The sequence below is a fragment of the Cebus imitator genome, unplaced genomic scaffold (assembly GCF_001604975.1).
Source record: "Cebus imitator isolate Cc_AM_T3 unplaced genomic scaffold, Cebus_imitator-1.0 Scaffold335, whole genome shotgun sequence".
Lineage (NCBI taxonomy): Eukaryota > Metazoa > Chordata > Mammalia > Primates > Cebidae > Cebus > Cebus imitator.
In genome coordinates this window covers 732,970-747,160 of record NW_016107650.1, presented here as the reverse complement: position 1 = coordinate 747,160, position 14,191 = coordinate 732,970, and the positions used below count along the sequence as shown (strand labels likewise).

Here is a 14,191-nt window from a genome sequence, read left to right as displayed (position 1 = left end):
CATTTCAGGATGTATTCATTTGATAGTCTTTTTGGGAATAATTTAGACTTTTCTCCATTCCATCTATTTTGAAAATGGGATTTGGAGAGCTTTAAAAAGTTAAGAATGCCACAAATTAGCTATCCCTTCCTGCCATCCTAACTTACATAGAGACATGTCTTGTATATTATTAAATTATTGGTGCAACCACTCACCGACCCTACGAAGGATGTAAACACCTAAAACAGTTTGCAGACGAGGACATTCTTAGAGGTCTAAATGGTGGTCTCTACATTTTTTGATCATTCATTCCCAAAAGCAAAGAATTTCGAGTATTCCCCTCTCTAAAAAAATGTGTTAATCTATAGGTCATATACATGTACTATAGCACTACAGCTTAATATTAAGCACAGTATAAAACATACACACACTCACAAATAAAAATGAGAAAAAAAACAGACAAAAAACAAGTTCAACCATTAGCATCACATCCCCAACATATCATCATCTTATTCATCCCACAGAGTTCATCAGGTTGAGGACCATTGTTCTACAGAACTATTGAGACAAATTCAGGAATGGAAATAGAAACCAATGCTGTTCACACCTCATTCCACCCTCCAAAGAGCAATGCTTTTTAAGATGAGACACGGAATAAATAAATGGAGCTTTGACTAAAAAGAATGACAGCAGTGTCCTTAGGATAACCTTGCCAAACATAACCCACACTCACAACTCTTTCCTGATAGTATCACACCCAAGAATGTCACCTTGATCAATAAGAAATATGGCAACACAAAAGCATGAATCTGCTGCCTGGACTCTTATGAGCCAAGTTGAAGCTCAATGATGCATGTCATTGAGTCTACAAAGAATTGATGAGATTAGCTCCTCTTAAAAATCTTGCAGGTACAAGAGAAATTGATGTAGTTAAAGCTATATATTTTCTTTTTCTTGGCACCATTACCTCTACCTTCATAATTCCCTACCACTCCAAATTACAGTGTAGTTAAATTTTTTTTAACATGTCAGTTCATAGACCTTTGAGAAATCCATGAAAAATTTCTAACAAATTTTCAATCTGTGCTTTCTTTTTTGTTTTTGGCCCACTGATAACCCAAAACAAAATGGAAAGAATACACTTAAATAAAAAGCCAACTAGACATTTTATAAATAACAACTGGAGTGGGCATTTTTCCAAGAACTTCCTAATTACTGCCCTCCAGAGACTAACTGGCTAGATGTAGCATGATCACTGTCATCCTTACTTCTGAACGCTTACTCAGCAGTAACAGTGAGACTGGTCCTAGATTCCGTTCTGATAGAACCATAGTAAATAAGAAAACATCATCGCAACCTTCAAATTGCTTATAAATTACCTTCAAGCACCTAGATAGATCTTATGGGTTTTAGCGAGGTAGCAAGATACATGGAAATAGGAAGCCAAGTTCACCTTGAAAAGAGAACAGCATGCTGGGTATATGATAAAGCAGCCCCAGGACAGGATGATGCAGGTGCCTCTCCATCCTTCGGCCCCAGAGGCTACAGATCACATGATATAAGGACACAGTGTCCTAACACTCGGCCTATGTCTGAAGAAGAGCAGATCCTGGGCAAATCAGAGAGGTGAGGACAGTAATAGGGGCTCTTGCTGATAGAACACTGACCAAGGCACTGCCCTGTCACCACTCCTGCACCTTCTAAAACTATGTCCCACATGTGGTGATGGGGGTCTCACACAAACAGCTGGTTGCTCCATCTGTGTGCTCTCAGATGAGCAAGCTGCCAAGGCCATATTTCCTCTTAGACCTGTAACATTAACAACGGTGCCTCTCCCATGACTCAAATCCCCCACCATGAATCTGAACTGGTCCTGGGAAAATGGTAGTTACAAACCTCTAGGCAGAGGAACATAATGACCCGGATAAGTAAACTAAAAGAAACAAATGGAACTGTATAAGAATCCACACAGAATTTAGCCATGGCTTGAAGCAAGATGGGGTTAAGAATGACATTAAAGCTGTAACTGCCAACCTGAGCATGGTGGTAGAAAATATTTGAGTAATCTGATGGCTTTCTAGAAACAATCCTCTCTCCCTTCCAGGTTTCTGATTTGCTTCACTAGAGCAGATCACTGTCCCTTAAACACCCTTCATTCTTGGACAATGGTTTGACTCTAGAGCATCACATCACACAGCATGAGCCAGACATACACAGCCTAGCCCTCACTGAACCTCCTTTCCAGAAGCACTAACTAATGCTTTTAAGGACTGTTACAAATGGATGTTTCTAAGTATGAGGACTAAATATAATGGCGAGAAAAAGTGGCATGAAAAAATGAAGTTTTCCAATCAGGAGAGCTTTCTTACTGACTCTATGAAACAGACACAGCTTTCTGGAAAGAAGTCTGGCGATAATATGAACTTCACGCATCTCTACATACAAGTGCGTGCAGAGTCTCATTTTAATAAATAAAAATCACAAAAAACCCCCAGAAAAACTCTAATAAAATATAATTGACAAATATCATTGAAATAAAAAGTATAACCATCTGAGACTATAAAATAAATAAATAAAAATCACAAACAAGTTTGCTTGCTTGTATCTGAATTATGTTCAAATAGGGAACATATGGTCAAATATGTGCAAACATGGAGCACAGGAACCAACTGTCATCATGGGAAAATTCAGGTATACATATGACAATGATTGCCCATATTTGCTAACGAACTCCAGCCCAACACACAGTCCCTTTAATGTCTTCTCTGACACCTCCAAATTGTCTAACTCCTCCTCTCCATAACTCAAACTCAATGAGAAAAATACCAGCAGAGGTAGGAGAATGACCCACACCTCACATCAAGTTATGCCACAATGAACCCTACCAGACAACTATACTATTTCAGTGCCGACTGATTCCTTCATGCATTAGCATATTCAAGCTTCTACTACATAGAAATATTCAGCCAATAAAGTTTAACTCAATTAGCAAAATTCTATCAATAAAACCCATCTAAAAGGACTGAGAACACTGTCTTTATATACAACCTGGCTCTAATTTTAGTAGTAAGACGAGTGAAAAACAGTAAAAAAATTTTTGAGTACCATTATTTAATAGTTATTGCATTGCAAAGACTACAAAAGCAATATTTATACACACATTATAAAACAAGGAGAAATATTAAAATGAGTCAATAATAAAGTTCTACTACTTTTTTGTAGCCCATCTTGGATTTTTCTTTGGGTATATACATTCTACATTAGAGGTGGCTGATCTAGAGCAGTTATCAGCAAACTGCAGCCCACAACACCTATTTGTGCAAATAAAGTTTTATTGGAACGCAGCACTAATCATTCATGTATTGCCTAGGCCTGCTTTCAAGCTACCACAGTGGAATTGTATAACTGCAAAAGCAACTGTCTGGCTCATGAAGTCTAAAATAGTTACTATCTGGTCCTTGACAAAAAAAAAAAAAAGTTTTTCAAATCTTCATCTAGAGTCTCAATAATGGCAAATGTCCTTCTAGCTCCTTAATTAAGCAAGAAAAGTAGATGATTTGGGTCTACTCCACTAATGCAGTCTTTACTGATGAACTGAAAATTCTCCAACCAAGGAACTAGTAAATCCTTTTAGAAAAATTCTAAAAGGTTTGACAAATTTCTCATTTTTGAATACCATGCTATACATTTCAGGTAACTGTATTTAGTGGCTTATTTAAATATAGTTTCCATTTGCTGACAGATTAATTAAATATGGTGGGTCAGTTGGTAAATGAGACCACATTAAACACGGTGGATTAGCTGAAAAGTGTGGCACTGACCCTATACATAGCTATCAATGGTATAAAAATCTTTATGGCATAATAAAGTAAACCCAAAACAATGCCTCTAACTGCCCTACAGTCTCTTCACTCCCATAGGCCAGATGTTCTCCTAGGATGATTCTTGGACCCTCAGGGGACCCTGAGATTCATTCAGGAGGTTCACAGGTTCAAATTGTTTTCATGACAACATGACAACAAACTTATCCTTTCACCGTGTCAACCTGTGGATGGAAGGTATAAAAGCAATGGTGGGGAAAACTGCTGGCACCTCAGCACAGGCCAAGGCGGGAATCTTCACTGACACAAGCTCCTAGTTTTTTAAACAAACATCAATTTCATTTTAGAATGTTCTCGGTGAAGCAGTAAATGTTACTCATTTTATTAAATTTTAGCCCTTGAATACAAACATTTTAATATCCCGTGTAACAAAATAAGAAGTATCCTCAAAATGATAAGTATGTTTCCTCTATATATCAAAGCAATCATTGTCTCAATGTAAAGTGTGTGATAGTTGCATTTTTAAGCAGAACCAGCTTCTTGTTTTCAATGGACTATCATGAAAAAATTACAATGTATAGTTATTCAGATTTGGGATTTGGTAGACATACCCTCTAAAATGTAAGAAGCAATCTGATCACTTCAAGATATCACTTCACTTGATAACATGGTTTTTTTTCCAAATAGTAAAGTCGTAAAATGATATCCTTCAAGCAAAAATTTGAATTTTGGAAAACTTTGATCTGCTCCTATGAGCTCAACAGCTTTGAAGTACTTAAAAAAAGCTTCTGATAAGATCAGCCGTGACAGGTAACAAATGTCTGTCTTTTTTCTTTTGCTACTGTACAAGAGGAAGATTCAGACGGCTACAACTCTTCAGAGACTACACTGCAATTCTGGATTTCCTGCCAGGCGGGTGAAAAAATAATTCAAAACGGTATTTTGGGAAGCAAGATGCTGGTGCTGAGATGACATATAGGCAACAACAATCCTCTGTGACATTCCAGTTGTCTAAATGGCACAAAAGATATAGCTGGAATCCCAAATTTCTCTCTCAATTCCAATCAAAGAAAAGATTTATTGGGCTGAAGTTGATTAAGTAGGGATGATCCCTGCCTACCCACAATAAGTAGCAGCACATCCAGGGCTAAGGAGATTGAGATAGGCCAGGATAAATTACCAGACGTTCTGGAACAGGGCCAGGCTCGACTTTGTTACAGAGCAAAATAAATTTGCCAGGTCTACTCTTGCTAAGAGATGTGGGAACCAAATGAAGCTTTTCTCTGAGGCCTGAGTCTCACAAGCCATAGCCCTAAATATATTCAAGTCAAGATCTTAAACCTAAAAGGCTCTCTCATAACTTGGAACGGGTTTCATGACTTTATTAGCACTATCACAAGGCAGATATTGGCAAACTGATTTTCACCAACATATACACATACACCCTACCAATGTCCAATTCATAAAGAAACTCTAAGCTAAAAGTCATATCTTAGAATTTCAGTATACAAGTTCATCCTTGAAAAAACATTCTAAATGGCAATTAGGTAAAATAATACTAAATTTTATTGATAGGGTAAACAGACTTTTGTAGGCCAGATAAGAAACTAAGAATTATATGGTTTTTATGGTAAAATTCAGCACATTTTCTAACTATGAACTCTGGAGTTTGGATACACACATGCACCTCCACACGTCATCCACAGTGATAAACACATTTGAAACTGTAACTTAAAAGGCAAAATCCAGAGATTCTTAGATTCTCCTGATTTCTCTCATAAAATGATTCTTTGGAGATAATGTACAGCCTTAAGTGCCAACGAAGAACTGCAGCTGTGAAAAAAAAAATAGGAGTAGAAGAAAGGAAAGAAAGAAGTGGCTTACCTGTGGTCAAGATGACTAAAATCTTGTAAATTCAATTCCCTGGTATCTTGGGTAAGATAAATTGTATCCACATCCTATTTGAAATATAATTCAGTCATGTAATCAGTCCATGCAGATGATCAAGGATGCAAGAGAGACAGTGAGAATTAGACAATGACAATGGCAGGTTTTTATGTAATCTGAGAAATAAAGATTTTAAGTAAAAAATAAATGAAGGGGAAGAAAACAAAACTAAGCCAGCCAAATATTCTCCAGGAGTGTATGTGCTCACACACATGCACACAGATATTCTTACCCATTGTACTTCTTCCCTGTATGAAAATCCAAGCCAGTCACAAACACAGGCATACATCTGAGAAAATCCACCTGAAACATACAACAAAAATACTGACAGGCTTTTGGCAAAATGATTTTTAAATTAAAATTTACAAACTCAAAATATGGCCGATGTTCACAATGCTGATTATCCTTTTCCTTTTCAGGGGGGAAAAGCAGCAAAGATTCCCCTCCGTGTTCTATAGTAAGTATACAGCAGGATGCAATACAGCTTAAATATAGGACTTTTGTCCACCAATCTAAAGTCTGTGCACTGCTAATTACACCTTGAAACTAATTGCACCTTTACAGTAGCACACTAGGAATAGACTTAACTTCCTGGCAGGGGGATATACCCATCCAGCTATTCACATTTCAGTTTTAAAATGCATGCTCACCACAGGGGCCCTGCTCAGCCACAGTCTGGCTGTCCCACAGAGACTGGAGGCTAGCCAGGCGCTCAGATGGCTCCATGGAGACTTTTTTCATGATTCTCCTAAAAGATCAACAACAACGCATTTCACAAATCACGTTTTTCAACTGCAGATATCAATATATTTTGTCACATTCCTTTTTTTTAAAACAAAGATGAGTATCACTTCAATTTCAGTAAATATAATTTTATTTTTTGAGTACTAGAGAGCTAGAAATCTAGAAAACTTAATAAATCTCTAACTTTCCTTTGTAGATGAAAGGTATTTGGCAATATAGTCTTCATTTATAGTTTTGTAGTGTTAGATTTTGTTACAGTAGTTTGAAAATATATTCCAGCTTATGTGTATACCAAATATAAATTACTTATACACACAAGCTAATAATGATAATGTACAAAGAATTAAAGTAAAAATCTCTTCTGTCCTCCTATAGTGCCCTGCAGAGATGTCCATCAAGAAACTGATCAAGTCATACTGGAATAGTTGTTCCTTTTGCTGTCTCTTCCCCTGGGCCATGGTTCTTCTGAGGCAGGAAACATGTGCAACTCCTTCCAACTCCCATCTCCTCCTCAGAACCTAATAAAGTTCTTGCCCACACATGCAGGGACAAGACAGAGTAGTGGTTAAAAGTACAGCCAACTAGCCGGGCACAGTGGTTCATGCCTGTAATCCCAGCACTTTGGGAGGCTGAGGTGGATGGATCTCCTGAGGTCAGGAATTCAAGACCAGCCTGGCTAACATAGTGAAACTCCGTCTCTACTAAAAATAAAAAAAATTAGCTGGGCGGGCTGTAATCCCAGCTACTCAGGAGGCTGTGGCAGGAGAATCCATTGAACCTGGGAGGCAGAGGTTGTAGTAAGCCAAGATCGTGCCATTGCACTCCAGCCTGGGCAGCAAGAGCAAAACCTCATCTCAAAAAAAGACAAAAAAAAAAAAAAAGTACAGCCAACCATTCCAAGGTTTCCTTATTCAGGAACTGACACATTTCTGATCTTGTCAGTTTCTGAGATGCTATCCCACAGGGTTACTGTGAGAAAAAAAAATAGTATTAATAAAGTTATTAGAATAACCCCCAGGATAACCCCCAGGACTGAGCCTGTAATCTCAGCACTTTGGGAGGCCAAGGCATGCAACTATTTGAGCCCAGGAATTTAAGGCCAGCCTGGGCAACATGGCGAAACACCATCTACACAAAAACTACAAAAATGAGCCAGGTGTGGTGATATGTGCCTGTCATCCCAGCCACTCTGGAGGCTGAGGTGGGGGAAATGCTCAAGCACGGGGGGCAGAGGCTGCAGTGAGATCGCACCACTGCACGACAGCCTAGGTGACAGAGGGAGACAGTCTCAAAAAAAAAAAGAAGAAGAAGAATCCCTCATGTGTGGTAATGTCAATATATGTTAACTGACACTGTCGTGAGTTATCACATAGTAATCATTTAACGAACACTTTACCAATCCATTAATTCACTCAAAAAATTTTTATGAAGGATCTACAGAATGCCAAGACCCAAAACCAGGTACTAGGCATACAACCATGATTAAACACAGATGCTGCCCCTGCCCTCACAAAGCTAGCAGTCTATTGTTGAGAAGTAGACAAATCACCAGGCGCTAGTGGAAGGGAACTACCACAAGGGAAGTTCAGGGTGGAAGCAAGGGCAAAGAAGTGGCGCCTAGCTTCTTCCCTGCTGAGGAGACGGGGTGGGACTGAGAGTTTGGAAATGCTCTTTAGTATAAAATACATCTTTGCTAAGATCCACGGGAGGGCAAAAACAGATAATCAGGTGAAGCATGGCGGGAGGAAGTGTGAGCTAGGGGCCAGGAAGGGGTTTCAGATAAAGGAGCAGCACACCCCCAGAGATGAGAAAGCCCACACTTACCAGAAACCCAATCTGGTTCAAAACAGCTGGCAAATCATGTGTGATAAGGAGAGGAGTAACAGAAGAATCTGGGGAGCTAAGCAAAATTCCAGGCCATGATGAGTCTCGAAGGTCAAATAAAAGGATTTAGATTTATACTCAGGGCAATGAGGAGCCATGGCAGACTGTAAACAGAGGAGACGTGATGACTTGACGGGCACTGTGAACAAATGTCTGCCCATGTGGGTGTTTGTTTTCAATTTTCTGCAAAATTGAGAAACAGAAAACACAGCTCGAGAAATAAAAAGGAACTTTCTGAGACTGTTAAGAGTCCAGCTGAGAGCGAAGGTCGTGAATTCTTGGTGTTTTACGGCTAGATAGCTGTGGGATTTTCTCCTGCAGCCATCAGTGGCCAAATGTACATGGAGAAGTGGGCAGCTGGCTAGCAGCAGGATGCAGGATTTCCAGGTGAGTATGTCAGAAAAACAGTGGGGACAGAAGGAGCTGAGGATACTGACAAGGTCTAGGTGAAGTCATGGATGCTGCAGGCTGAGCAGTTAAGAATGGAAGGGAAGGCAGGATGGGGATGGCAGAAGAAAACCAAGCCATCCCCAGTCTGGAGGCCTTGACAAAGTCCAAATACTGGTCCTTCCAAAGGAGAGGACGTGAAATGCTGTGGTCAGAAGGGGAGGGCTAAGCTGTTTTTTCACCATGGAAGAAGCTGTTCCAGGAGATGACAAGGTCGAGGACGTGGCTACAAAGGCAACTGATAAAATGGGGTAGAGGTGGAGAGGCCATGAGCCTTGACGAATGGTGTCAGGGGATCAGTCACCCAGAACCATGACAGGACTTGGGTACAAAGTGGTCAAATAAATATATTAACTCATATTGAATATAGTTTCATCTTTAATGATTTCAAGGCACTCTGCCACATACAATACTCTCAGTCATTCTTAGGAATTTCAACCACCTTGTAGACAGTGGAAGAAAATGTTCCCAGTTATTTACATTTTCTGATTGAATGGATGGATTCCAGATAAAATATATGAGGGCCTGAGAGGCTGCCTGGTTGGGTTGTTCTACTCCTGGAGAAAAGCTCAAATTCATACCAAATCATTTAAATACAAACATTCTGTTAGCATGGAAAATATTCTTCCTCCATCTTTGTGAGTTTTATGACTAAGGCATAATCAGGTGCAGACATACCTCATTTTATTATATGACACTTACAGGTATTGTGAGTGCCTCAGGTACTGCATTTTTTGCCAGTTGAAGCTTTGTGGCAACCTTGCATTGGGCAAGTCTATCAGTGCCATTTTTCAAACAGCATGCGCCCACTTCTTGATCTGTGCCACGTTCTGGTAATTCTCACAATATCTCAAACCTTTTCATTATTATTGTATCTGTTTTGGTGAGGTGCTCAATGATCTCTGACATTACTGTTGTAGGTATTTTGGGGTACATGAATAACACCCACATAAGACACCAAACTTCGCCAATTAAAAGCGTGTGTGTTTAAAAAAAAGGCCGGGCGCGGTGGCTCATGCCTATAATCCCAGCACTGTGGGAGGCCGAGGCGGGTAGATCATGAGGTCAAGAGATGGAGACCATCCTGGTCAACATGGTGAAACCCCGTCTCTACTAAAAATACAAAAAATTAGCTGGGCATGGTGGCGAGCGCCTGTAGTCCCAGTTACTCGGGAGGTTGAGGCAGGAGAATTGCTTGAACCCAGGAGGCAGAGGTTGCGGTGAGCCGAGATCACGCCATTGCACTCCGGCCTGGGTAACAAGAGCGAAACTCCGTCTCAAAAAAAAAAAAAAGTGTGTGTGATCTCACTCCTCCACTGACAGCCATTCCTGTCTCTCTCTCTCTTTCACCAAGGCTCCCTATTACTTAAGATACAACAATATTGAAATCAGGCCAATTAATAACCCCACAAAGGCCTCTAAGTGTTCAAGTGAAAGGAAGAGTCACACATCTCTTACTTTAAATCAAAAGCAAGAAACAATTAACCTTAGTGAGGAAGGCACAGGGAAAGCTGAGACAGGCTGAAAGTTAGGCCTTTTGCGACAAAAAAATCAGCAAAATTGCAAATGCAAAGATAAAGTTCTTGAAGGAAGTTAAAAGTGTTACTCCCACAAAGACGTGAATGATGAGAAAGTGAAACAGCTTTATTGCTGAGATGTAGAAAGTTTTAGTGGTCTGGATGGAAAATCAAACTAGTCATTACATTCCATATGCCAAAGCCTAATCCAGAACAAGGCCTTAACTCTCTTCAATTCTATGAAGGCTGAGAGAGGGGAGGAAGCTGAAGTTGGAAGCTACCAAAGGTTGACTCATGAGGTTTAAGGACAGTTGTCTCCATAACACAAAAGTAAACTATGAAGCAGACGGAGAAGCTAAAGCAAGTTAGCCAGAAGATAGAGCTACGATCATTGATGAAGATGGCTACACTAAACAAATGATTTTCCGTGTAGAAAAACAGCATCATATTGGAAGAAGATGCCATCTAGGACTTTCTTAGCTAGGAAGGAAAAGTCAATGTCAGGCTTCAAAGCTTCATGGAACAGGCTGCCTCTCTTGTTAGTAGCTAATCCAACTGGTGACTCTGAGTTAAGGCCCATCAATGCTCCTGTACCATTCCAAAAGCCCCAGCCTCTTAAGAATGATGCTAAATCTCTCTGCTTGCACTCCACAATAGAACAAGAAAGCCTGGGTGATAGCAGATCTGTTTACAGCATGGTTTACTGAATATTTTAAGCCCACTATTGAGACCTACTCCTCAGAAAAAGAAATTCCTATCAAAATGTTACTACTCATTAAGAATGCACCTGGTCATCCAAGAGTTCTGATGGAGAAGTACAAAAAAATCAATGTTGTTTTCATGCTGCTAATATAATATCCATTCTATAGCCCATGGATCCAAGAACAGATTTGACTTTCAAGTCTTATTATTAAGAAATATATTTTGTAAGGCTATATAAGCAGCCATAGATAGTGATTCCTCTATACATCTGGACAAAGTAAATTGAAAACCTTCAGAAAAAAAATCACCATTATAGATGCCATTGAGAACATTCATGACTCATGGGAAGAGGTCAAAATATTGACATCAACAGGAGTTTCAAAAAATATGCAAGGTCATACCTCACAGATGACCTGGAAGGGTTCAAGACTTTAGTGGAGGAAGTAACTGCAGATGTGGTGAAAATAGCAAGAGAATTCAAATTAAAAGTAGAGCCTGAAGATGTGAATGAATTGCTATAAACTCACACAAAAAAAACTTTTAACAAATGAGAAATTGCTTATTAAGGATGAGCAAAGAAAGAGGTTTCTTGAGATGGAATCTACTTCTGGTAAAGATATTGTGAACATGGTTGAAATGACAATAAAGGATTGTTTTTCCTTTTCTTTTTGAGACAGAGTTTTGCTCTTGTTGCCCAGGCTGGAGTGCAGTGGAGTGATGATGGGCTCACTGCAACCTTCACCTCCCGGATTCAAGTGATTCTCCTGCCTCAGCCTCCCAAGTAGCTGGGATTACAGGTATGTACCACCATGCCCAGCTAATTTTGTATTTTTAGTAAAGATGAGTTTTCTCCATGTTAATCAGGCTGGTCTCAAACTCCTGACCTCAGGTGATCTGCTAGCCTCGGCATCCCAAAGTGCTGCGATTAGAGGCGTGAACCACCGCAGCCAGCCTCCTTTTTTTTTTTTTGGTTCCTTTAGTCATAACAAATGATTTAGAGTATTTCATAAACTTACCTGATAAAGCAGCAGGAGGGTTGAAGACAACTGACTCCAATTTCAAAACAAGTTCTACTGTGAGTAAAATGCTATCAAACCGCACTGCACGTCACTGAGAAACCTCTCATGAAAGAAAGGGTCAACTGATGTGGAAAACCTCACTGCTGTCTTATTTTAAGAAATTGCCACAGCCACCCCAGCCTTTAGCTACCACCACCCTGACAGTCACAGCACCCATCGGCATCAATGCAAGCAGAACCTTCTTCAGTAAAAAACATTACAATTCACTGAAGGCTCAGGTGATTGTTAGCATTTTTAGCAACAAAGTATTTTTCAATTAAGGTACGTACATTCTTCTAGACATAATGCTATTGCATACTTCATAAACTACAGTATAGTAAACATAACCTTTACATGCACTGAGAAACCAAAAAATTATTGACTCACTTTATTGCAATAGGCTGGAACCAAACCCACAGTATCTCCAAGGTATGCCTGTTTACCTAATTCACGTCAGATGTCATTAACTTGTTCAAAATCTGTGTAAATACACAACATCTACAAGTGTACCATGATTTTTGTCTATTTTACTCAAAGGAACCTCTGATTAAGTACCATTATTCTAGTAACAGTCCTTAATTTGGGGGTAACCATGTTTGAGAAGACATTATAATTAAAGTGATATTACAGAATCTGGTGATTCGGAATGGTTCACCTTGGTTCAATGTCATCATCTGGCATTTAATGGCATTATACTCTGTCTACATCAAGACAATGAAGAAGATACTATGCAAAGAAACAGCAAGGCTGTCAGAAGTCGACTCAGCCATTATTCAACTCAATTAGGTAAACCTTGGACACAGAAAGCTGGACTTTTGTCTGACCTCATCTAGGATCACTTCTTGCTTTGTTTCCACAAAAACTACAGGGCATACTCTTTTGATGATAAATAGGATAGCGTTTAGCTACTCAACTGCAGGAAGAAAATATGGCAAAAATCTTTGGAAGTTGGTGGGGTTAAAAACAGGAAGCTGGCAGTCTACACTTACAGAAAAAAATAAATTAATCTTGATGGTAGATTTGGAAACCAGAGCCTTAGTTTTACCTGAAAAACAACAGTGGACATTCACACTAGGGTTAAGGGGAAATCAATCAGAGTAACGGAGGCAGCAGCTACAGCAGACCTGCAGACGTGTCCGGCGAAGCATTTTCAAGTAGCTCCCCTTCTTTACAGTTCTCAGTTAAAAAAAGAAAAATGAGATTTCAGGAGCTAAAGGAGTCTCATGAAACAAGTTTATTCATTTCCATATGACATAGAGTTGTAGGAACTAAATTTCCAGAAGGTGGGAACTGTTTCTTATCTATGCTAACACTGTGCACAGAAAGACTGAATGAGAGGAGAATCCACTCTACAGAAGTTGTTTTCTGCCTGTAGTTAAATGAGAGCAAGGAGCCCCATCAGCATATGTCTTACAGGGCACCTGCTAACACACACACACACACACACACACACAAACACACACACACACGCAGAGTGTCACAGAGACAGACAGACAAAGGATCTGTTGTCCAAATAAAGTACCATAAAAGTTAAACCAAAATCCTATAACGAAACAGATAAGCAAGACATGTTTCTCGTGTGCAGGCAGCACTGAAGTTGATTCAGCGTTTGCATTATATGCATTTAATGTTCACAAGACTAAGAAAATAGTTATATGTGGCAGCAAGAAGCAGCAAACTGGATGGCAAACACATCAACTCTTTCTCCCTGCAAATCTCATGATAAACTATGACACAAAAAATTATACATTATTTTAATCTACTTAATGATTTCTTTAAAATTCAATTCCAGCGCTCAGCCTATGCAACATGGTAACTGTCTCCAGAGTAGCACATGCTTTACTGCTGCAAACCGTACCACAACAAAACGCTACCTACTGCTTTGCAAAGTGAAGAGACTACCAAAACACGGCAACCAGCTTTCTCTTGAAACACGGCAACCAGCTTTCTCTTGTTTATATAGAAAATCCTATTTCATCGCCTTTCTTCATAGTAACTTCACATTTTCACACCTCATACCTGTATTAACAACTTCATTTAATATTTTTAAAAATCGCCGGGCGCGGTGGCTCATGCCTGTAATCCCAGCACT

At 39.6% G+C, this 14,191-nt stretch overlaps 1 protein-coding gene across 11 annotated transcripts in view; it reads right to left on the bottom strand.

Annotated features, from left to right (window-relative positions):
- The window catches only part of CARMIL1 (capping protein regulator and myosin 1 linker 1), a 351,508-nt gene that overhangs the window by 168,470 nt on the left and 168,847 nt on the right, over positions 1 to 14,191 (bottom strand). For all 11 annotated transcript variants that reach the window (XM_017505212.2, XM_037730170.1, XM_037730172.1 and 8 more), the window contains 3 exons: positions 6,398 to 6,495; positions 5,980 to 6,050; positions 5,685 to 5,758 (listed from right to left, as the gene is read on the bottom strand). In XM_017505212.2, the coding sequence (XP_017360701.1) occupies positions 5,685 to 5,758; positions 5,980 to 6,050; positions 6,398 to 6,495 (243 nt within the window). The remainder of the gene's footprint in view (positions 1 to 5,684; positions 5,759 to 5,979; positions 6,051 to 6,397; positions 6,496 to 14,191) is intronic.